Source organism: Mangifera indica, chromosome 12, assembly GCF_011075055.1.
Source record: "Mangifera indica cultivar Alphonso chromosome 12, CATAS_Mindica_2.1, whole genome shotgun sequence".
NCBI classification, from domain to species: Eukaryota; Viridiplantae; Streptophyta; class Magnoliopsida; order Sapindales; family Anacardiaceae; genus Mangifera; species Mangifera indica.
In genome coordinates, this window is record NC_058148.1 from 15,022,941 (window position 1) to 15,047,314 (window position 24,374).

A 24,374-nucleotide genomic window follows, 5' to 3' on the forward strand; every position below is an offset into this window, starting at 1 on the left:
AGAATCATTGGCTAGTAAGTTTTCTAGTGTAGTGATGCCAATGTAACGAGAAGGTTCAAGCCAATAAGAATTCGAACTACAATTTTTTTAGATCTAATATAGTTCATTCGAGCTAATCTGTGCTCAAATAGCTCAAATTGAATCCACCCCTTGGAATGAATTATGAATTGTTAGTAATCCACATATTTTTCAAGTAGCTCGTATGATTCCAAACACCATGATGAAGATGGGAAGAAAAGTTGGTCATCTCATTAAGATGTAATTCTTTATTTATATATATATATGTTTTAGGGATTATGATCCAAAACGTGTCTTTACAATTTATATGTTCACTAACCATTTAACCATTTTTTTTTTTTATTATCATTCTTAAACAATATGAAAATATTTCTATAACCCCTTGGACTAGGTCAAGACCTGGTCCGGATCTGATAACATTGTTTAAAATCATAATTATTAAACTAGACTCTGGTCTAGAGTTACAAAAAAGCCCATGTTTAGAACTTCAAACTTTGGCAAGATTTTGCACAAATTTAGCAGGTGTTTCCATGCAAAAGAAAAAATGCGGAAAAATACTTAAAAAGATGAAAGGTTGATTTCTTGAAAGGAGACTCGGATTAAGACAAGTTGAATGCTTTAATCCAATGAAGGATAATATATTTAAAACATTGAAAGTCGCACTAATGACAGCCCTTGCATTACAATGAAAATGAGTAGTTTTTGAAGAGACCAAAAACCTGATAATCACAGATTTGGTAGGCAATCAATATCTGTCCGATAGAATTTAGCAATGTTAATTTGAATAAAGATATGTATGAAAATTAAATCGCATTCAAGTGCCTGCCAACCAAGTGAAAAACAAAAATTGAGAACATGGGACTGCCATACTAATAACATGCAAAGTAATCATTTCTCTTCGTATTGCTGAAAGCAACTTTTGCTTTTCTTCTTGTTGATTATTCTTAATGTTTTCTTTTGGTAGTTGCAAAGAAGTTATAGAAAATTGGATTGTAGAAAAGCAATATATCACAGCAAGGACTTCATCACTAGTGCAAAAACTTTATAAATTCGAACTAAGCTCAAATTGATCTTTATTAAAACTCGATTCGAATCCACTCTCAGGTGCCAGTTTACTGGACGATTCTTGCAGCCAGTCCGTTGTTAGAAAGAACCTTTACAACTTAAAAGAACTAGCACTTTGGGAACTGGTTGAACACCAGAATACCAAGGCCTTTAATACTGTTGTACCTAAAACTCAAAAATTTATTGGATAAAAAGAAGTAACAGGATGAGGGGGGTGGATCATATTAGAGCTCAATAGTGCAACCAAACGAGTGCCTAAGAGCTGAAACACAGAATTCCCCCCTTTCTTCCAAGTACCATCGTCAAACAGTCGAACCAACTACTTGATTCTGAATGGTTGATGCAATTGGGTCAATCCAAGGCACTGTCACTCTTAACAAAATTCATCCAACCCATAACGTTAAGGCTGATTCGAGAAGATAGCAAAGTCATCAAAAATCTACTTTAATGACAAAATACCTGATAAAAAATAACATCCCATAGAAAAACATTGATGGTAAGCAAAACATAAATTTCGAAAGGCAAAAAGGCAAAAAAGGTTCACTCAGTCTTATAACCTAATATTCTCAACAAAAAAAGGTATCCATTGAAGAAAATAAGTGACAAGACAACTACCAAAAATTCGTCTTATTAGTCCTGGACTCCTCGATTATCAAATGATTTGAGTTACAAAAACAAGTTGGGCCTCGTTGCCTTGTATGTAGTTTTAAGCTTCCTAGTTGGTGGCCTAACCTTCCTAAACACCAAGAGACTTGAGAGGTAAAATTTAGAAGCCTGAAATTGAGCTAATCTAAACAATTCAACGAAAATCCAGAAAGGGAAAAGGAAGGTACTTGAGAGCGTGGGCTTCGACGCCGGAGTTCTTGGAGGAGAAGGCATCACGTGAGGTAATCTTCTTCTTGGCGCGGTGAAACTCGACATCCCGACTGTTCAATTCTTCGGATCTTTTGGATTCTTCCTGGGATTTATAGAGCTGGGCCCTGAGTTCTAAGATAAAAGATGGACCCACTACTTCGATTGAGCGTTGTTTCTTTGGCATGAGCGATGATTCCGTAAGCCATCCCAGCGATTCAACCACAACCCTCTTCTTTCTCTCTTGTTCTTCCGCCATTAATGATACAATTTCACTGTTGAAGCTTTAATTGATTCGGACAATTGGGGATTGAAATTGCTTGATAAGTGCTGCCCTTGCTGCTGCTGCTAGATCTTCTTTCCCGTAATTTCTCTTCGCCGCCGTAGTGTGTAAAACGACACGCCGTTTGGATTGGAAGCCGGTGTTGGGTAGATGGTGTTGACACTCCTAATATTAATAAAATAATTAGAAAGTTCTGTATCTTTGAATAATGTCATAAATACCCCTTTACAGTTGCAGTGCATCTTTAGAAGATTAATAATAGAATTTCTTTATTAAACAGAAAAAATTTTGGGTCAGAACTTAAAAGAGAAGGGTCAGTAAGAATCCACAAAATCATTGGGAGAATACTCAAGGGTTTGTCGATTTAACCGAAGAAGGGATGTGTGTTAAAGAATAAAGAAAGATAAAAGTTTTATACAATTTCGATATTAAAATAATTTTTTAAATTTTTTAAATGATAAAAATATACCCAAATTGGAGCAAAATCAAATCGGGTTTGCTCATAGGTACCATTCCCCAATCAGTCCACCAAACGTGTATCACAACTTTCAAGCACTAGGTGTATTTTACATGTTTTTAAGAGTGTTTAATTTGAATAATATTTTATTATTAAAATTGATAAATTACTTTAAAGATAAATTATTTTAAAAATTATTAGGTATAAATTAATATTATATTTAATAAAATTGATAAGTATAAATAATTATTGTATTTGGTTAGAGATAATAAAAAAAATTTCAGTATATTATTTTACTTAAATATTTTTAAGTGTAATTATTCTAAAATATTTTTATGTTATTTATCTTACTAATAGAAAATAAAATTAGATTTATTCAAAAAAATTAATAAATAATAATATAATTATAACAAAATCAAGATTCCTTAATTTTTTAATATCTAAAGTAAATATGATAATCAAATTACCATCTATATTATCTATCACATTAGTATTGATAATAAAATTTTACCATAATTTTTTATTATAAATAAACTAAATAAAGTAATATAAATAATAAAAAATAAATTATCAAAATAATTTTTATAAAACTCTAACTGAATATCGAACACCCCTTTAATGTCACTCAGCATCAGCTTGTTTATTTTTTATTATCAAAAGAAATCATAAGAATATATCCAAATTGGAGCAAAATCAAATTGGGTTTACTCATAGGTACCATTCTCCAATCAGTCGAACTGATCAAACAAATATCACAACTTTCAAGCACTATGATGTATTTTACATGCTCGTTATTGTCACTCAGCATCAGCTTTTGCTTTCGATCTAGTAATGTCAAACAGATTAAACCTGAATGGGATTTACAAGTACAGATAATACATTATCTCTCGTCTGACCAACTTCAATCCCATGCCCATCTCCATGCTGGTACATGCACTGAGACATTCTGCCCAGGTTCATTGCAATTTCAATCAAAGTTCTCGACAACTGAGGATTTTCAAGCCGATCTCTGTTCATTTTCATCCATGTCGCAGCAACCATTTCTCCTATGTGTTTTCGACCATCTTCTTCACACGCTCCAGTTTCATGCATGTAACATTGTACAGATTTAGCTACATCTCCTCTTTCCAGTTCGTCCTGAATCAGAAACAGAAAATTACAGTTTATCATATAAACTGAAAATTGCTTTTCCTCTAAATTCATTGCAGAGGTTGTGGTGTGCTCAGCTCACCGATGATGTTCCCAAGTCGTCTGCTAGTCTTAGAATCGTTGATGACCAACGGAATATATTGCTATATTCTTCCAAGCATTCTGCGGCCTCCTCTGTGATTGGATCTGTAACGAGGAAATAAGCATGCACTAGAATCACAGGACCTGATATGGAAATCCATGCATTGTTCATGTATTCTGCAAGGGTTGGGATGTGTCCGCTATGATACCACTTTGCCTCTAATAGATAGCTTTTACATAAATCTGCCCACTGAATCAATTTGCAATGATATTAATTATATGATGAATGATATAGAAATCAGATCATGAAATTTTGTAAATGCATCATCTTGGTCTGGGAACTCGGACCGTTAAGATCTTCTGTGCTTTATAAGCATGGTTTATCACGGTTTTACGCATTTTGACAATAGACAAAAATTGAGCCAAGTTCGAACACCCTTTAACTATAGTTCAGTTTGAATAAAAAATATGACGACTCGAGTTTGTTGAGTCAAAATTAAGAGTAGTTCGAATTCAACTCAATCCCTAAGATTGAAGCTAGTAGCTTCACTTGATTTTATTGTTCGAGTTGGCAGCTCAATGATAAAAAGATGTTGTTTTACTAAATAATAAGCAAAACGACATCCTTTTAACAATTGTTTAAGATGACTTGAATCAAGTCGTAAGTCAAGTTCGAACTAAATCGAGTTATCATCTAACTCATAAACCAAAATCCTTATAACTTAGGTTTGTCTCGAGTTCGATCTAAATAAATTCAAACCGAATCGAATTGAACCAAACTAGCTCTCAAGGATTAGCTAGTTTAGCTTGGGTCCAATCCAACTCTAATCCATAGACAAGATATTCTTCACGGTTTTACAACCCAAAAGGCAACTTGACAACTTAGAGTAGCCAAACTTTCTTATATCATTTCCAGACTATATGAGATACTCATACATATATCATCTTATGCTTTGTCAGGATGGGTTTAATTACCGCTTTCTTAAGACAAGGAATAATGTCAACTCCGTGCACTTTGAGAGCATGCAAAGCCATGTCGTTTACGAAATTGAGGAGAACAAGATAACAAATCTTCATATACTCTGGCAGCTGCTTCATCGCATTGACGTCCCATCTAAAATACAGAGCAAATTTAAGTGAAATTCATGTCTGCAATATCAAACTATTGGGCTAAATATGAACCGCTAACCTTTCAATGGCATCTGTGAAGAGCTCCAGTTCGTCCATTGTACCATAAACGTCATAAACATCGTCAATTGTTGTTATCAGAGCATTCACCTTCGTTATCATCCTTCTGAAGTGTCCAAACCGGGCCTCGGACGTTAGCCCCAAAGTCCAAAAGAAATTCGCCAGCAACCTGTCCCGTGCAAAACTTAGCTTCTCTCGAAGACCTGTATTCCTCCACCAGCTTTATGGGACAAGAAACATAGTTATATTAAAGTAAGAAATGGTGGGAGAAATTAATTATTGTAACATTTAATGTTATCCCATTTGGACACACACTTTATCGATGTAAGATTTGCTCTCTTTTGTCGCTGCATATTTAGGTCTCAAATGGATATATATAAACACTTTAGCCACTTACCTTGACACATGTTTAAGATCTTGTTGGTGCGTTGCCTGCAGTGTATTGAAATGGAGTTTAGCAAGCTCAAGCAAGATGGGGTTGAAGTCATGTCTTGTCTCATATACATCAATAAACCACCTAGCCTCCATCCTTGGTACCCTCCAATGTAGTGGAAGCTCCAGAGCATGCTTCACTAATTTGGAAACATATTCATCTTCACTTTTCTCGTCCTTAATATACTCTTTCAGGTATGAGGTCGCAAAATTTCTGACAGAGTGGAACATTTTACTCTCTTCCTCATTCAATAGAAATGCAGCCTCATACAGAGATAAAATTCCTTTGCAATCATCACTGCCACATGAATTGAAGTTTCCTTTCTCATCACTGAAATTATTGAAAACATCTGCAAAACCAAGACAAAATTTCAACCAACCTTAGTTACAACGTCTCTCAAAATCGATATTATTGTATGTGGTATGAATTCAAACTATAGTGTTGTTAGAATAAAATTATTGTAAGAGTTTGACGAGCGTTATTAGGTCTCTACCACTAAAAATCTACCTAATTTATCATTACTTTTAACACTATTTATAACAAGCTCAACAATCATTACTTTTAACACTATTTATAACAAGCTCAACAACCTCTAAGTTCCAAATGATAAAACGAGTTTTTACCAAAGTTTAAAAGTCTTATATAACAAGATGGGCTCACCTAAATCCTAGATAACAAGAAGGGATCTTACCAAAGTTCACAAGTCTCATCCCTTATAAGACCTTGGGCTCAACTAGGGTCAGATGGGATAGGGTTTTACCAAGAACCATACATACTAACGTGAGAGTGGGACTTTTTCTCATATTTCATATACCCATACCCAACTTAATTTCCGGTGTGGGATACTTTACCGTTCCTACCATAATTAACTATGTAAATATGCATTACCCTTTCCAACTTAATTTCCTTCATAGGCTTTGAATTACCTGCGGAAACAACATAGTGATGTTGTCTTAGGAGTCTAAACTCCAGAGCTACCGCATATAAACCGTCTTGTTTTTGCTTGTTATTGTATACCCTATCAAGAATTCCCTTTATCTCATCTTCAAACTGATAAGATAATCCAAGTCTTTGTAAGACATCTATGAGCTCCAGCTGCTGTACAGAATCCACCGCACTATCAAGCAACAGCCTCACTTCTTCCTTCAGCTTTTCAGCCCGTTCCTCAGATGATTTTCCCTACACGATTTACATAAATAATTATAATTACAGGCCATGTTAAAGCTCTAAAATCACTACTGCAGTTATAAAACTATACCTATCCACTTTGCGTATACGATGGGGTAATTTTAAATTAAAAAGGAAATAATACCACTTATGTATTTGATGGCAAATATGTGTACTTAAAGTAGATATATGTAATATTGTTTAATAATACCAACCACATGGCTCTTAAGTGATTGAACAAAATCATGGCCCCAAATGGTAGGTGTGTAATTGGCTGATCGTCTAACAATGGCTTCATCTGACAGTTTGGCAGCACCACTGCACCGGACTCTGCCTGGAACCACAACGTTGCTGCTGGACGTTCTGACTACTTTGCAACTTCTTGGAGGCAATCTGGTGAAAGCGAAGGGAGTACTCATTAAAGGGAGCGGATGATAAAGAGCCATTATGAAGAAGGTTGAAGTTTTTTCGACCGCGTCGGATTGAACTACTCAATGTGGCTCTTTATATAGAATAACTTTACGGAAACGTGCCAAGCTGCTGCTGGGATTTTTTTTTTTTAAATTAATTTTTCCGAAACTCTCACAACGTAAATCACATGTCACTAAAATTAAACTAACATTTCATTTCATTTACTTTTCTGAAGATGGCTAAATTGATTCATTGAATTCAGTCCCAACGTAAATCACATGTCACTAAAATTAAATAATATATTAATTTTAATCAAATCATATTATTTTTAGTATATTGAATTCAATGTAAATCATATGTTAATAAGATTAAACAATATATTAATTTCAATTACACAATATTATTTTATAGTATATTGAATTCAATGTAAATCACGTGTTACTTAGTTAAATAATATATTAATTTTAATCGCACATTATTATTTAGTGAAAGGCGAAAACACTTATTCCCACCTAAAGTATAGTGAAAACTCAAAGTGATCTCTTCACTTTAGTATGATTACCACATTCACTTTAATATTACTAATAATAATATGACAAATAATATAAAAGATAATATAATTATCATATTCATTTTAGTATTAAAAAATTATTAAGATAATATTAATTTTATTACTATTTTATTATTACTTATTAAATCTTTAAAATGAGAATACTTACCAATTTTTACCAAATATAATAAAAATTTAAATCTAATAATATTTTAAATAATTTTTTATTTTTAATAATAAAATATTACTTAAACCAAATACACTATTTGTGTCATTTAGCATGAGCTTTTGCTTTCGATCTACCATTGACCCTAAATGGGATTTACAAGTACAGATAACACATGGTCTCTCGTCTGGCAGACTTCAATCCCATGCCCATCTCCATGCTGGTACATGCATTGAGACACTCTGCCCAGGTTCATTGCAATTTCAATCAAAGTTCTCGACAACTGAGGATTTTCAAGCCGATCTCTGTTCATCTTCATCCATATTTGGGTCTAAAAGTTGGCATGATATGGCTTGAAAAATTTTTTAAAATTAAAAATAAATTTTTGTGGGTCAACTTGCAAAAAGGCCCATTAGGACTCAATCTATTGTATCATAGGCTAGCACGGCCCATCAAAACCCATAATTTTAAGAGATTTACCATTTTCAACCTTACTTAGTCATATCATTAGAATATTATTCATTTTAGACACATATTTTATCACAGACTATTTAACTATTATTATTTTATCATTCTCAAACATAGTGGGATGTTCATATATACCTAACATATCTGTCATACTTGTTCAAGATGAGAGTTGCTAATTATCTTCCACTTATTTCCAAAATATCAACATGAAAATGTAAGCTAGATCAAGTACGATGTTCTTTGTTGCTACATACTTAGGTCTCAAATCGTTATATATAAACACTTTAGCCACTTACCTTGACACATTTTTAAGATCATGTTGGTGTGTTGCTTGCAGTGTATTGAAATGGAGTTTAGCAAGCTCAAGCAAAGTGGGGTTGAAGTCATGTCTCTTCTCATATACATCAATAAACCACCTAGCCTACAACCTTGGCACCCTCCAATGCAGTGGAAGCTCCAGTGCAAGCTTCACCAATGTGGGAACATATTCATCTTCATCTTCCATGTCCTTGATATACTCCTTCAGGTATGAGGTAGCAAAATTTCTGACAGAATGAAACATTTTACTCTCTTCCTCTTTCAACAGAAAATTATATTCATACAGAGATAAAATTCCTTTCCAATCATGGCAACCACATGAATTGAAGTTTCCCTTCTCATCATTGAAATTATTGAAAACTTCTGCAAAAACAAGACACAATTTCATCCCGTGAGGTACTTGAGAGCGCGGGCTTCAACGCCGGAGTTCAGGGAGAAGAAGGAATCACGTGAGGTAATCTTCTTTTGGGCGCGGTGAAACTCGGCATCCTGACCATTCAATTCTTTGAATTTTTTGGAATCTTCTTGGGATTTATAAAGCCGGGCTTTGAGTTCCAATTACTGCTACTGCTAGATCTTCTTCCTCGTAATTTCCTTTTTCCAGCGTGATGTGTAAAATGACACGCCGTTTGGATTGGAAACAGATAGTTGGGTAAATACATAGACATTCCTAATATTAGTAAAATTATTAGAAAGTTTTGTATCTTTGAATAATATCATAAATACCGCTTTACATTTGTTTAATCTTTATAATGTTAATTTTACAATTTCTTTATCAAACGGACAAAATTTTGTGTCAAAACCTAAAAGAGAAAGTTAGTAAGAATCGATAAAATCATTGAGAGAATAAGTTGGAAATAGAATTATAAGTCAATTTATCTTATTTTTCTTGATTCGATAGTCTAATTCGTTGTTAAGATGTTGTTTGTTTTAGACATATGATATATTATAATTTTGTTTTTATATTTTACAATCTAAAACGTATCTTAACAATTTAGAAGCTCTGTCAAACCATTTAATTACTCTTCTATCTTTATTATCAAATGACACAAAGATACTCATACACATATAATATCTTTCTTGTGTTTTATCATTTGTCAATATAAAATTTGCATAAGAATGTTACGATATGATAGTTATTGTATGTATACAAGGTAAGCTATACCAAACTAATACAGGTATATTTATAGAAACATCGATGACAGATCAGGTAGGCAAGAGTTCTTTGTAATGAGTGGAGGAGAGCATTGCCCATGACCAATGCATTAAGATAGCTTTACAGAAGCTTCATGAATTAATCTTAGAGCAAGAAATTTGTTTTTTTTCAAATACTAATTGTGGGCCTAGATAAAGAGCATGCACACATGACGCAATACTACATTCGCAAATAGTTCGAAATTGTTTCCATATGCAATTGATATCTTTATATTTATGATAGTGACACAAATCAGATCTCTATAACCCTTGTATTATAGCTTAATTACATCATTGCTTCACATATACTTCTTAAAATCATAATTTTGAAACTTAGATCAAACCGACGATTAAACCAGTCTTATGGTGACTCAAGTTCAGTTTGAATCATAATCAATTTTTTTTCTTTTTAAGTATTTTTTGTTAAGTTCATCAACTTGATCAATCTGGTCAAACCCCACACTACCGTAAATAAATAATATTATTAGGCGTGTTATAACTCGAATTCAGTTCATTTGAGCTAAACATTTATACATGTTCAAGTAGCTCATATTGAATTCAGTTCATGTGTTTATTGTTACAAGATGGTTTATCTTATTAATTTTGCTGTAATTCAATACTCTACTTTAAATGTATAATTCATTACAATTTTATTTTTTTAACTTTACAACTGAAAACATGTCTTTATATGTTAAAAGTTGAACTATTTACCCAATCTTCTATTATCATTGTTAAACAATACAAAGATACTCATACATATAGGCCCCTTAATTAGATCAACACCCAATCCGGATTTGAAAACAATGTTTAAAATCATAATTATTTAACTAGACTCTAGACTAGAGGTACATAATTCAAACTTTGGCAATATTATGCACAAAACTAACGGGTGTTTCCATGCAATTGAAAAATTGCAGAAAAGACACAAAAAGATGAAAGGTTGATATCTTGAAAGGAGATTTGGATTAAGACATGTTGAAAACTTTAATCCAATGAAATGGATATTATATATTTCAAGCTTTAAAAGTCACAGTAATGGCATAATGAAAATGACTAATTTTTTGAAGAGACCAGAAACCTGATAATCACAGATTTGGTAAGCAGTCAATATATGTCTGATTGAATTTAGTAATCTTGGTATGAATAAAGATTTATATAAACATGAACACTGACCCGCACTCAAGCTTCTGTAAAACAAAGTGAAAACAAAATTTGAGAACATGGGATTGCCGTACTAATAACATGCAAAGCAATCATTCATCTTTTTTCATTTTTTTTAAGTAGAGAAACTCCATCCGATTTGGCCGGATGATTCTTGCAGCCAGTCCAGTATTCTCAAGAACCTATTTCCACTTACAAAGGAGTGTCCATTTATAATTAGAGCCCAACTCAATAGTCCTGGAGTCCTCGATTATCAAATGATCTGAGCTACCTAAACAAGTTGGGCCTCGTTGCCTAGTACGTAGTTTTAAGCTCTCTAGCTGGTGGCCTAACCTTCCTGAACACCAATGGACAAGCTTTCAACTCAAGATTGTCCCTTCATTTATAGACAAAGAAACAAACATTAGTACAATATTATACATCCCGTGAGGTACTTGAGAGCGCGGGCTTCGACGCCGGAGTTCAGGGAGAAGAAGGAATCACGTGAGGTAATCTTCTTCTGGGCGCGGTGAAACTCGACATCCTGACCGTTCAATTCTTTGAATTTTCTGGATTCTTCTTGGGATTTATAAAGCCGGGCTTTGAGTTCCAATTGCTGCTGCTGCTGCTGCTAGCTCTTCTTTCTCGTAATTTTTTTTTCCGGCGTGATGTGTAAAACGACACGCCGTTTGTATTGGAAACTGATAGTTGGGTAAATACATAGACATTCCTAATATTAGTAAAATTATTAGAAAGTTCTGTATCTTTGAGTAATATCATAAATACCCCTTTACATTTTCTTCATCTTTAGAATGTTAATTTTACAATTTCTTTATCAAACCGGAAAAATTTTATGTCAAAACCTAAAAGAGAAAGTTAGTAAGAATTGATAAAATCATTGAAAGAATAAGTTGGAAACAGAGTTATAAGTCAGTTTACCTTATTTTTCTTGATTCGATAGTCTATTTCGTTGTTAAGATATTGTTTGTTTTAGACATAATACATTATAATTTTCTTTTTACATTTAACAATCTAAAACGTATCTTAACAGTTTAAAAGCTCTATCAAAATATTTAGCCAATCTTCTATCATTATTGTCAAACGATACAGAGATACACATACATATACAATATCTCCCTTGTGTTTTATCATTTATCAATATAAGATTTACATAAGAATGTTACGATATGATAGTTATTATATGTATACAAGGTAAGTTATACCAAACTAATATAGGATACATATAGAAACATCGTTGACAGATCAGGTAGACAAGAGTTCTTTGTAATGAGTGGAGCAGAACATTGCCCATGACCAATGCATTAAGATAGCTTTACAGAAGCTTCATAAATTAATCTTAGAGCATGAATTTTTTTTTTTAATACTAATTGTGGCATAGATAAAGAGCATGCACACATGACGCAATACTAAATTGAGATCAGACAAAATTGGTTCCATATGCAATTGATATCTTCATATTTATTATAGCTTAATTACATCATTGCTTCACACATACTTCTTAAAATCATGATTTTGAAACACATATCAAACCGACGATTAAACCAATCTTGTGGTGACTCGTGTTCAGTTTGAATTTTGATCAATTTTTTTTCTTTTTAATTATTTTTCGTTAAATTCATCTATTTGATCAATCTAATCAAACCCCACACATTATTATGCATGTTATTAGAAAATTTAATTTTGATCCAATGCAATTTCAGATTATATATTTAATGATTAAACAAACAAAACTAATTTGAATGTTTTTATAAACTTTTTTTTAAATAGTTAACCAATCGTATCCTTGATCTAATTAGAAAAGTCTCAATCTAAGCCCTTAAACCAGGTCAAGACTTGGTTCAAATACGAGAACATTGTTTAAAATCACAATTACTTAACTGGACTCTAATCTAGAGCTACATAAAAACCCATGTTTAGAACTTTAAACTTTGGCAAGATTATGCACAAAATTAACAGGTGTTTCCATGCAAATGAAAATTGTGAAAAAAGACTCAAAAAGATGAAAGATCGATATCCTGAAAAGAGATTCGGATTAAGACATTGTAACACCCCTCATTTGGAACATGACCCTTGGCAACAATCTATATTATCATTATTATTATTTTTTTAAAAGAGAATAATACAATAGCCATAAAATTTGATACTTGTGAGAAACCATCACAGTATTTATTAGAAAACAATGAGTGTCTCAAAGTCTCCCAAAAGAAATTCATAAATTATAAACAAGCTAATAATTTTCAAATGGATAGAGTCTATAAAATAAAATATCATAATAACAAACAAAATAGCGATAAAAATAAGTGTAGCTAAAAACGCATTTTGACGTGTTGATCCACTCGCCTTCCCGCCTGCCCCATTGTTTTTCCTACCTGCAACACCCCAAAATAAATATATATGAGTTATAAAACTCAGTAGGCCTTTAGAATAAATTCGATATCTCTTATGGTTATTTTCGACGGAACTTTACCATCACATGCGTCATTGACGCACTCGGCTGGACGCCCGTCTCAGGTGTCTCTTATGCCAACGTATTGAGGCATCCATCTCAGATACCTCTTACTTCATACTCCTCAATTTCGAACATCCATCACAGATGTTGTTTACATAATTATCACAAAACTAGTTAATAACAATTTTTCTTTTTTTTCATTAACTGAAACCGTGACGTCTCATCAAACGGTTCAAACATTCACAAGATCAGGACGTCTCATCCACTAATCTCCAATCAAACATTCACAAGATCAAGATGTCTCATCCACTGATCTCCAATTACGAGTGATGCTATTGATTCAGTTAGTATGATTATATTATTCCATGAAACTATATATATATATGCACATAAAATTAATCTGGAAAAACAGTCTACAAAATTAATATTCAATACCATAAATCAATCACTCTACATCATATAAAACTTATTTTATCCATTAAAAAAACTAATTAATATACTTTCTGTGATTTAATTAAATGGTGCAGGAGCATTGTAGTAAGTGTGGATGCATGCACAATATCCTATCTACCCAAAAATAACTTACACATGCTTAATTCTTTCTCCTTTTTCTTTATTTCTCCTTCATCCTACAGACTACGTAATTTAAGCTGGCTTCTTGGAAAGAAGATGATGGTAACTTTACATGTCCTCTCAGACCTCGCTTCCTAACAGTTTCAGGCGGTGACCCAGTCACAACACCACTACATCGGTTCCGCGCAAGTGTGCCTAGTGTCTACTGCCACGCATATAATAGTCGATCTCCGTTTATTTATCAGAGATCCATGATCACTCTCTCTCTAACTCTCAAACATCAAAACATCCCATGACTAATCATCATCATCAATACTGTACGCTACCTCCTCATGATACAAACATATAATCACACACACACACACACATACATATAAAACCAATTTTCAGAATCTAGTTTACGACATGCAAAGTTTTACATGGAATTTCGGCGTAAAACCAATGGAATTTATGGCCTACCTCTCCTCCAGCGATTACGTCGGTCTTCTCGTGTCAATTATCTCCCTGTCTATTTCTTTTCCTGATCGACAAGCAATAGGTTTAGCTGTCTCCCTTTTTGACCAAAAGAATCGATTTCAAGAAGAGAAAACTGGGAAGATGTAAACTGTAGCAGCCCCCAGAAAAATGGTTGTTTTCTTTTCTTTAAATAAGGAAGCAGCAAAGTATTCGCCTCCAGGAAAGTAACCGCTTTAATATTAAAAGGAGACGTTTCCCTTTCTCTGCCCCATTTTTTCGGCGTTGATATCACTCCAAAAAGGCTTCCAGAAAAATCATTTGCGGCCTTAAATTCCCGTGTCTTTTAAACTAAACGTGTAAATATATATATATATATATATATTAAAATATAGCCTCGAAATGCTCTTTCGAGTTCTCTCTTGGTGTATATAAAATTTCTGGATATAAGCATGTACACCCAATTTAATACCAACAAAAAAAAATAATCGGACAATGATAACGAAATGACCAAATTGTCCTTTTTATTAATTTGAGAATATTACAGACATGTTGAAAGCTTTAATCCAATGAAAGGGATAATATATTTCAAACATTAGAAGTCGCAGTAATGACAACCTTTGCGTTATAATATTCTTAATTAATTTATTTTTTTAATGAGAACAGGTAAATCACGGTTACTGTAATAGATAATTTAAAATTCGTCATATTATAACACCTTATTATCCAATCTCAAATTAAGTTTTTAATTTTAAAAAAAGATCATATTAATCAAATTCTGATCTTTCACAAAAAAAAATTCTTCCAATGAACCCTTAAGTCTTCTATTAGGTTATTCTCTTGGAAGTTGTAAAGAAGTCGAAGAAAATTGGATAGTAGGAGCATCATTCTCACTTGCTTCGTCTTGTGCTGCTGAGGGGACAGAAACATCACCAGCTTGAGGAGGCTGCCCTGTTTCCTGTTCCATACCCTTACGAAAAAAGTCCACACAATACTTCTCCTTCTCTTACTCATCCGACAATTCTTCCTAGCCTTCTTCTCCAGTACCGCATAGCCTGCCGACCCATCCTTCACCGCTTTCAACTCAAGCTTGTCCCTTCATTAATACACAATACAACAAGCATACCCAAGTTGCACGTGTAAGCACAAGTGGTAATTTTTTGAAGCCTGAAACTGAGCTAATCTAAGCAATTCAATGAAAATACAGAAAGGGAAAGGAAGGTATTTGAGAGGGCGGCCTTCGACGCCGGAGTTCTTGGAGGAGAAGGAATCACGTGAGGTAATCTTCTTCTTGGCGCAGTGGAACTCAACATTAGGAGAGTTCAATTCTTTGGACTTTTTGGATTCTTCCTGGGACTTATAGAGCTGGGCTTTGAGTTCCAAGATAGAAGATGGATCCACTTCTTCGACTGAGCGTTGTTTCTTGGGGATGATTGATGATTCCGTTAGCCATCCCAGCGATTCAACCGCAACCCTCTTCTTTCTCTCTTGTTCTTCCGCCATTAATGACCCCAATTTGGCTATTGAAGCTTTAATTGATTCAGACAATTCGGGATTGAAATTGATTGATAAGTGCTGCTCTTGCTGCTGCTAAATCTTCTTTCTTGTAATTTCTTTTCTCCGCCGTGCTGAGTAAAACGACATGCCGTTTGGATTGGAAATCGAGAGTTGGGCAAATGTTATAGACCCCCTTTACGGTTGCGGTTCATCCTTAGAAGATTAATTTTACAATTTCTTTATCAAACTGGCAAAATTCTGTCTCAGAAACTTAATAGAGAAGTGTAAGAAAGAAATTATGAAATGGTGATGTAGACGCTTGGGATGCATTTGGAAGTTAAATCATCGGATTTTGCTGGTTTAAAGGAAGACGGGGTACAGGTAACAGGAAAATGAAAAGAGATTCCGATCGAGTTTGTTCATAGCAACCATTCCCCAATAGAAGAATTAATCAATCCCGTATAAGAACTTTCCAGCTCTATTGGGTATTTTATATTAATAATATTATATGCATAATTAATAAACACAAATTTATATATAAATGATAATATATATGATTGAATATTATTTTATCTTTAATTCAAAACTACACAATTATATAATAATAAGTTTATTGTTTTGTGTATAAATTTATACTCACTTATACCCTTAGTTTTATTAATTTTTGATATAGTTTTATTGATTTTACATTCTATTTGTGTCATTTAGCATCATTCACTGCTGTCAACAGATTGAATCTGAATAGGATTTACTAGTACAGATAATACGTTATCTCTGGTCTGACCAACTTCAATCCCAATCCCATCTCCATGCTGGTACGTGCACTGAGCCATTCTGCCCAGATTCATTGCATTGTCAATGAAAGTTGTCGGCAAGTGAGGATTTTTAACCCGATCTCTGTTCATCTTCATCCATGTCGCAGCAATCATCTCTCCTATGTGTTCTCGTCCATCCTCCTGGGACGCTCCAGTTTCATGCATGTAACATTGTATAGATTTAGCGACATCTCCTCTTTCCAATTCGTCCTGAATCACAAACAACATGAAAAGAAAATTACAGTTTATCACATAAACTTACTGTTTTTGCTTAAAATCAATTGCAGAGGTTGTGGTGTTGCTCAGCTCACCGATGATGTTCCTAAGTCGTCTGCAAGTCTTAAAATCGTTGATGACCAACAGATTATATTGCTATATTCTTCCAAGCATTCTATGGCCTCCTTTGTAAGTGGATCTTCATCGAGAAAATAAGCATGCACTAGAAGCACAGGACCTGATGTGGAAATCCATGCATTGTTCATGTATTCTGCAAGGGTTGGGATTTGTCCGCTATGATACCACTTTGCCTCCAATAGATAGCTTTTGCATAAATCTGTCCACTGAATCAATTCGCAATGATATTAATTACACGAATAACTTAAGAAATCATGACATGAAAATTTTGTAAACGTAACATGTTGGTCAAGGAACTCGGCCCATTGAAATCTTGATCGCTTTATAAACATAGTTTGTCATGGTTTTAAGCATTTTGACAAACGATTTAAATTGAGGCGGGTATAAAGACCTTGTGGTTTGGGCTAGGTTCGAGTAAAAATGAAATTACTCGGAGTTTGTTGAATTAAAAATAAGAGTAGTTTGAGTTCAATTCAATCCCTAAAGTTGAAGTTTATAACTCAATTTGATTTTACAGTTTGAATTCTCTACTAAATGATAAAAAGATTTTGTTTTACCTAATAATAGACAAAACAACATCATTTTGACAATTGTTTAATATAACTAAAATCAAACCGTGAGCTAAACTCAAACCAAATTGATTTTTCACCTGACTCATGAACCGCACTCCCTATAACTCAAATTTGTCTCAAGTTCGATCTAAATAAATTCAAACTAAATCAAATTAAACCAAACTAACTTTTAAGATTGAGTCAGTTCAGATCCAGCTCTACCCTAACTCCCAATCAAGATATTGTCCGCAGTTTTACAACTTAAAAAGTGACTTGACAAACCAATTTTCCTGTAACTCCCAAACTTTGTGAGATACTCATACACATAATATCTCGTGCCGTGGCAGGATGGGTTGAATTACCACTTTCTTAAGACAAGGAATAATGTCAACTCCGTGCACTTTGAGAACATGCAAAGCCATGTCGTTTGCGAAATTGAGGAGAACAAGATAACAAATCTTCATATACTCTGGAAGCTGCTCCATTGCATTGACGTCCCATCTAAATTACAGAGCAAATTTGAGTGAAATTCATGTCTGCAATATCAAACTATTGGGCTAAATATATATGAACCACTAACCTTTCAATGGCATCTGTGAAGAGTTCCAGTTCGTCCACTGTACCATAAACGTCATAAACATCGTCAATTATTGTTATCAGAACACCTGCCTTCGTCAACATCCTTCTGAAGTATCCAAACCGGGCCTCGGGTTTTAGCCCCAAAGTCCAGAAGAAATTCGCCAGCAATCTGTCCCTTGCAAAACTTAGCTTCTCTCCATGACCTGTATTCCTCCACCAGCTTTATGGGACAATAAACATAGTTATATCAATGTAAGAAATGGTAGGAGAAAATAAATATTGTAATGTCCTGGTTTGCACTGTCAAGGTATGTCCGATTTACACACACAACCTCCTCATGTTTTGTTTTTGAGTTTTGCAAAGTTTATAAGCTCACACACACACACACACATATATATATATATACACACACGTAGTGCTTTGTCAATATAGGACCATTGCACAACATCATGGTCCAACGGTGCGACTTAATGTGCTTTAGACATAGTTTATCACAATTTGCCCAACCCACTACTCTTTAAATATACAATTCGTCACGATTTTACTTTTAAAGTTTGCAACTCAAAGCATATATTGACAATTTATAAATTCACAATTTATTTAACCAATTATGCAATATGAAATGCATATGTATACCAAATAGTTCTTTTGAGCTTTGTTGATCTAAGACTATTTCCTAAAATACTGGTCCTATTAGTTGACTAAATCTAGCAGTGGGTTATGTTGAGATTACCTTGTTTTTTTCAAGCAAGGCCTATAAACATAATAAGTTGTGTCGAGATGTTATAAGAAGAACTACAAATTGGCCTGACATGACTCAGAAAAATTCTAAAACATACAAAATATATTTTTATATGCCGACCGATAAAAAAGCTTGTTAAGATTGTGTCATAGGCTAGCACAACCCGCCAAAACCCGCATTTTTGTAGGATTTGCCTTTTTCAACCTTACCTAGCCCACCAACATTAAAATACTGTTTATTTTGGATACATACTCAATCACATATTATCTTACTAGTCTTGTCTTATTCTTACCATATATTATGGGTTGTTCACCTAATGTATCTCTCATACTTGTTCCGAGTGAGATTTGTCGATTAATATCGACTTATCTCCAAAATATCAACGTGAAAATGTAAGCTAGATCAAGTAGGATGCTCTTTGTCACTGCATAATTAGGTCTCAAATTAGCATATATAAATAGTTTAGCCACTTACCTTGACACATATTTTAGATCTTGTTGGTGTGTTACTTGTAGTGTATTGAAATGGAGTTTGGCAAGCTCAAGCAAGATGGGGTTGAAGTCATGTCTCGTCTCATATACATCGATAAACCACCTAGCCTCCATCCTTGGCACCCTCCAATGCAGTGGAAGCTCCAGTGCATGCTTCACTAATTTGGAAATATATTCATCTTCACCTACCTTGTCCTTGATATACTCCTTCAAGTATGAGGTAGCAAAATTTCTAACAAAATGAAACATTTTACTCTCTTCCTCTTTCAATAGAAAAGCAGCTTCATACAGAGATAAAATTCCTTTGCAATCGTCACTACCATATGAATGGAAGCTTCCCTTCTTATCACTGAAACTATTGAAAACTTCTGCAAAAAGAAGACGCAATTTCAATGTTACTTAGTTAGAATGTCTCTTAGAATTTGTATTACTGTGTGTGATACAAACTCGAGCTACAGAATTGTTAGAAAAGTTATTGTTGGAGTGTCACTCAAGTTATTATTTCTCTACCACCAAAAATCTACCTAATTTACTATTAGTCTAACGTAATTCATAACAAACTCAACAATCTTCAAATCCTAGATGATGGGATGAGATTTTATCAAAGTTCAAAATTCCTAAACGATAGGATAAACTCATCCAAGTTCTAGATGATAAGATGAGATTTTATCCAAGTTCGTAAGTCTCGTCTCCTATAAGACCTTGGGTTCAACCAAGTCCTAGATGGGATAAGATTTTATCAAGAACCACAGATACTAACGTGAGAACAAGAATACACTTTATATATCCATTAGTGTTTAATTAGTGTTAAGAGATAAGACTTTTCCTCACATTTTATATATTCATTCATACCCAACCTAATTCTTAGTGTGGGATATTTTACGGTTCCGCCTATATAATTATTTAAATATGCATTACCCTTTCCAACTTAATTTCCTTTATAGGCTTTAATTACCCGCAGAAACATCATAGTAATGTTGTCTTAGGAGTCTAAACTCCAGAGTTACCGCATATAAACTATCTTGTTTATGCTTGTTCTTGTAGACCCTATCAAGAATTCTCTTGATCTCATCTTCAAACTGATAAGATAATCCAAGTCTTTGTAAGACATCAATGAGCTCCAGCTGCTGTACAGAATCTACCGCAGTATCAAGCATCAGCCTCACTTCTTCCTTCAGCTTTTCAGCCCGTTCCTCAGATGATTTCTTCTGCACGATATACACAAATTATAATTACAGGCCATAGTAAAACTCTAAAATTACTACTGTAGTTTTATAATTATACGCTATCAACCACATGGCTCTTTAGTGATTGAACAAAATCATCTCCCCAAATGGTAGGTTGGTAATTGGCTGATCGCCTAACAATGGCTTCATCTGAGAGTTTGGCTGCACCATTGCATTTGTCTCTATGAGTGGATGCAGCACTCATTGAAGCGAGCTGATAATTAAAAGCCATTATTAAGAAGGTTCTAGTTTTTTAAATTGCTTGGGATTGAACTCATCAATGTGGCTCTTTATATAGAATAATTTAACAGAGACGAGGCAACCTGCTGATCATATATACATATTTTTTTAAATTTTCCCAAACGGGAAATCCGTGTTCAATAGTCAAATACTTAACTGTTACCTAACTGATAGACTTCAGAATCTGAACCACAACTGTTTTTAGTTTTATAATTCTAGAAGAGAAAGATATTTGGAATAAATAGCCTCTGTGTACAAATAATTGGCTGATATAAACTTGTGTACAAATAATTAATGTGATTATATGATTGAATGATATTATATTTTTAATTTAAAATTATTTAATCATATAATGATACGTTATCATTTGTGCATAAATTTGTATATATAGTTTTAGTATTCAGAATAATAACTTTTGAAAATATCGAACTATCACATTTTTATTGGTGGAACCAAACTTTCATAGTTTAATATTGAAGGTATTTAATTTTCACAATATTCTATTGAAGGTATCAAAAACAAAACAAACAACTATAATTGTATTTGTTTTTATATTTCTAATAGAAAATACTAAAAGTTTGATAATATGGAAATTCAGTTATTTCATTAAGAAATTTTAAAAATTAAATCCCTTCGATCATGAGTCAAGTTAAACTCCATATGAAAAGCCAAGCTTAAAGTTGGATTGAGTTAAAGTTGGATTGAATTCAACTCATTATTATAACAAAATTAAATTTATTTATTAAATTTAAACTTATTAATATTTTCCAATAAGAAAAAGCTAGTGTGCTAGGATTACAGAATTTAAAAAAAAAGAAAAAAGCTACAAGGTAATTTTTTTTTATTTTTTTCTTTATTCTCTTTGCTAAGATACAACCTATTTTTGTTAGGGGTGGATTTAAGTTGGAGCCACAACCTAACAAGAGTTAACTCAAGTTAAGTTTGAATTTAGAGTGTTGTTCAAGTCATTGGAAAAGAAGTTATTATCATTAAAGAAGAAGAAGAATCATTGGCTACTAAGTTTTCTAGTGTAGTGATGCAAATGTAGTGAAAGGGTTTGAGCCAATAATAATTTTAGCTACAATCTTTTCAGCTCAAATTCAATTCATTCGAGTTAAATATTCATCCATGCTTAAGTAGTTCAGATTGAATCTATCCCATGAAATGAATTATGAATTGTTAATAATCCACAAATTTTTCAAGGATGTGGGATTGACATTGCTAGGCTTTTTGGCTTCATAAAGAGGAAGTTGATGATCATCAGAAAGAAAGTTGATTGGTGGCTACATAGTGGACACTAACTAAAATTAATAAACTTAATTTATGTATTTTACATGTGATACATGCATGTCATCTAGATGCAATCCCATATTTCATATTTAATTTTTAATTAATTTTTTGAGTAAACAATATTATCAACAATATTGTCAGAATAAATAGTATGATAGGATAGACAAACGAGAATTTGATTCAAACTAATTTGGATTAGATTCACCCATATTAATATGAATGGATTGAATTGGAAATTAAATAATGATCTGTAAATAGTGGAAGCATATGAGCCTCACCCTAACACCAATTAATAATAAGTCTAAGATGAGATAAATATAAATTCATGTGCTATAGATTGGAGATTTATCAAAAATGAAGATATCTACTACTGAACTCTAGAGAGAACTAAATTGTGGATTGCTTCAACACATCATATTATTCCAGACACCATGATGAAGATGGGAAGAAAAGTTGGTCATATCATTAAGAAAATGGAAGTGGACTAGAGGTACATAATTAAAACTTTGGCAATATTATGCACAAAAATAGTGGGCGTTTCCATGCAATTGAAAATTTGCAGAAAAGACACAAAAAGATGAAAGGTTGATATCTTGAAAGGAGATTTGGATTAAGACATGTTGAAAACTTTGATCCAATGAAATGGATATTATATATTTCAAGCATTAAAAGTCACAGTAATGGCATAATAAAAATGACTAATTTTTCGAAGAGACAAGAAACCTGATAATCACAGATTTGGTAAGCAATCAATATATGTGTGACTGATTTAGTAATCTTGATACCGCACTCATGTGTCTGGCCTGTAAACCAAGTGAAAACAAAATTTGAGAACATGGGATTGCCGTACTAATAACATGCAAAGTAATCATTTATTTATTTATTCCTTTTTTTTATAAGTAGAGAAACTCTATCCGATTTCCCCGGATGATTCTTGCAGCCGGTCCATTATTCTCAAGAACCTATTACCACTTACAAAGGAGTGTCCATTTGTAATTAAAGCCCAACTCAATAGTCCTGGGCTCCTCGTTGGTGGCCTAACCTTGCTGAACACCAATGGACAAGCTTTCAGCTCAAGATTGCCCCTTTATTATAGACAAAGAAACAAACGTTAGTACAATATTATACATCCCAAATATAATATTCAGAAGCCTGAAATTGAGCTAATCTAAACAATTCAACGAAAACCCAGAAAGGGAAAAGGAAGGTGCTTGATAGCGCGGACTTGGACGCCGGAGTTCTTGGAGGAGAAGGAATCACGTGAGGTAATCTTCTTCTGGGCGCGGTGAAACTCGGCATCCTGACCGTTCAATTCTTTGGATTCTTCCTGGGATTTATAAAGCTAGGCTTTGAGTTCCAAGTACTGCTGCTGCTAGATCTTCTTTCTCGTAATTTCTTTTCTCCGGCGTGAAGTGTAAAACGACACGCCGTTTGGATTGGAAACGGATGGTTGGATAAATACATAGACATTCCTAACATTACTAAAATTATTTCTTTGAATAATATCATAAATACCCTTTTACATTTGCTTCATCCTTAGAATGTTAATTTTACAATTTCTTTATCAATCGGACGAAATCTTGTATCAAAACCTAAAGGAGAAAGTTAGTAAAAATGGGTAAAATCATTGAGAGAATAAATTGGAAACAAAGTTATAAGTCAGTTTATCTTATTTTTATATATTCAATAGTTTGATTCTTGTTAAGGTATTGTTTGTTTTAGATATATAATATATTATAATTTTATTTTTCTATTTTATAATTTAAAATATATCTTAATAGTTTAAAAACTCTATCGAATCATTTAACCAATCTTCTATTATCATTCTAAAACAATATAAAAATACTCATATAATATCTCCTTTGTGTTTTATTATTTGTCAATACGAAATTTGTGTATGAATGTTACAATAATACAGTTTTTATATGTATATAATGTAAGTTATACCAAACTAATGTAGGTATATATATAGAAACATCGTTGACAGATCGGGTAGGCAAGAGTTCTTTGTAATGAGTGGAGAACATTGCCCATGACCAATGTATTGATATAGCTTTACAGAAGCTTCATGAATTAATCTTAGAGCATGATTTTTTTATTTTTTTTAATACTAATTGTGGGCATAGATGTAGAGCTGCACACATGACGCAATA

General features: G+C 33.2%; 4 protein-coding genes across 7 annotated transcripts; all 4 read right to left on the bottom strand.

Moving 5' to 3' along the window:
• Positions 1–1,039: 1,039 nt before the first annotated feature.
• On the bottom strand, positions 1,040–2,586 carry LOC123192802 (uncharacterized protein At4g18257-like). Of its 4 annotated transcripts, none has more exons than XM_044605466.1 (2): positions 1,917–2,562; positions 1,040–1,455 (listed from the first exon to the last, which is right to left on the bottom strand). In XM_044605466.1, the coding sequence occupies exons 1-2, from the start codon at positions 2,192–2,194 to the stop codon at positions 1,386–1,388; spliced, it is 348 nt and encodes a 115-aa protein (XP_044461401.1). In that variant the 5' UTR covers positions 2,195–2,562; the 3' UTR covers positions 1,040–1,385. The 4 variants fall into 4 exon arrangements, 3 of the variants coding, with proteins under 3 accessions (XP_044461401.1, XP_044461402.1, XP_044461403.1); XM_044605467.1 differs by having other exon boundaries at positions 1,040–1,489; positions 1,917–2,560; XM_044605468.1 differs by having other exon boundaries at positions 1,040–1,542; positions 1,917–2,557.
• A 771-nt stretch (positions 2,587–3,357) lies between these two features.
• Positions 3,358–7,156, bottom strand: LOC123192792 (terpene synthase 10-like). The gene is made up of 7 exons (XM_044605458.1): positions 6,909–7,156; positions 6,453–6,705; positions 5,491–5,875; positions 5,095–5,313; positions 4,881–5,019; positions 3,907–4,155; positions 3,358–3,812 (listed from the first exon to the last, which is right to left on the bottom strand). The coding sequence occupies exons 1-7, from the start codon at positions 7,137–7,139 to the stop codon at positions 3,519–3,521; spliced, it is 1,770 nt and encodes a 589-aa protein (XP_044461393.1). The 5' UTR covers positions 7,140–7,156; the 3' UTR covers positions 3,358–3,518.
• An 8,112-nt stretch (positions 7,157–15,268) lies between these two features.
• Positions 15,269–15,939, bottom strand: LOC123192129 (uncharacterized protein At4g18257-like). The gene is made up of 3 exons (XM_044604581.1): positions 15,584–15,939; positions 15,484–15,532; positions 15,269–15,394 (listed from the first exon to the last, which is right to left on the bottom strand). The coding sequence occupies exons 1-3, from the start codon at positions 15,937–15,939 to the stop codon at positions 15,269–15,271; spliced, it is 531 nt and encodes a 176-aa protein (XP_044460516.1).
• Positions 15,940–16,571: 632 nt separating this feature from the next.
• On the bottom strand, positions 16,572–20,930 carry LOC123192800 (terpene synthase 10-like). The gene is made up of 7 exons (XM_044605464.1): positions 20,759–20,930; positions 20,421–20,673; positions 19,449–19,833; positions 18,234–18,452; positions 18,016–18,154; positions 17,060–17,308; positions 16,572–16,958 (listed from the first exon to the last, which is right to left on the bottom strand). Exons 1-7 carry the CDS (start codon positions 20,921–20,923, stop codon positions 16,644–16,646), a joined length of 1,725 nt encoding a protein of 574 aa, XP_044461399.1. The 5' UTR covers positions 20,924–20,930; the 3' UTR covers positions 16,572–16,643.
• Between the last annotated feature and the right edge of the window lie 3,444 nt (positions 20,931–24,374).

What these genes read in the sequence shown, in the direction of transcription:
- LOC123192800 (XM_044605464.1), bottom strand. Translation starts at nt 20,923, where the DNA reads ATGGCTTTTAATTATCAGCTCGCTTCAATGAGTGCTGCATCCACTCAT. An exon ending in GATCTAAAATATGTGTCAAG is followed by an intron (nt 18,453 to 19,448) that starts GTAAGTGGCTAA and finishes TGTCCCATAAAG; the next exon opens with CTGGTGGAGGAATACAGGTC. An exon ending in TTCCTTGTCTTAAGAAAGTG is followed by an intron (nt 17,309 to 18,015) that starts GTAATTCAACCC and finishes GAATTGATTCAG; the next exon opens with TGGACAGATTTATGCAAAAG.
- LOC123192129 (XM_044604581.1), bottom strand. Translation starts at nt 15,939, where the DNA reads ATGGCGGAAGAACAAGAGAGAAAGAAGAGGGTTGCGGTTGAATCGCTG. An exon ending in GCTTCAAAAAATTACCACTT is followed by an intron (nt 15,533 to 15,583) that starts GTGCTTACACGT and finishes GTATTAATGAAG; the next exon opens with GGACAAGCTTGAGTTGAAAG. An exon ending in ATGGGTCGGCAGGCTATGCG is followed by an intron (nt 15,395 to 15,483) that starts GTACTGGAGAAG and finishes GGTATGGAACAG; the next exon opens with GAAACAGGGCAGCCTCCTCA.
- LOC123192792 (XM_044605458.1), bottom strand. Translation starts at nt 7,139, where the DNA reads ATGGCTCTTTATCATCCGCTCCCTTTAATGAGTACTCCCTTCGCTTTC. An exon ending in AATCACTTAAGAGCCATGTG is followed by an intron (nt 6,706 to 6,908) that starts GTTGGTATTATT and finishes TAAATCGTGTAG; the next exon opens with GGAAAATCATCTGAGGAACG. An exon ending in ACGACTTGGGAACATCATCG is followed by an intron (nt 3,813 to 3,906) that starts GTGAGCTGAGCA and finishes TTTCTGATTCAG; the next exon opens with GACGAACTGGAAAGAGGAGA.
- LOC123192802 (XM_044605466.1), bottom strand. Translation starts at nt 2,194, where the DNA reads ATGGCGGAAGAACAAGAGAGAAAGAAGAGGGTTGTGGTTGAATCGCTG. An exon ending in GTCGAAGCCCACGCTCTCAA is followed by an intron (nt 1,456 to 1,916) that starts GTACCTTCCTTT and finishes AATTTTGTTAAG; the next exon opens with AGTGACAGTGCCTTGGATTG.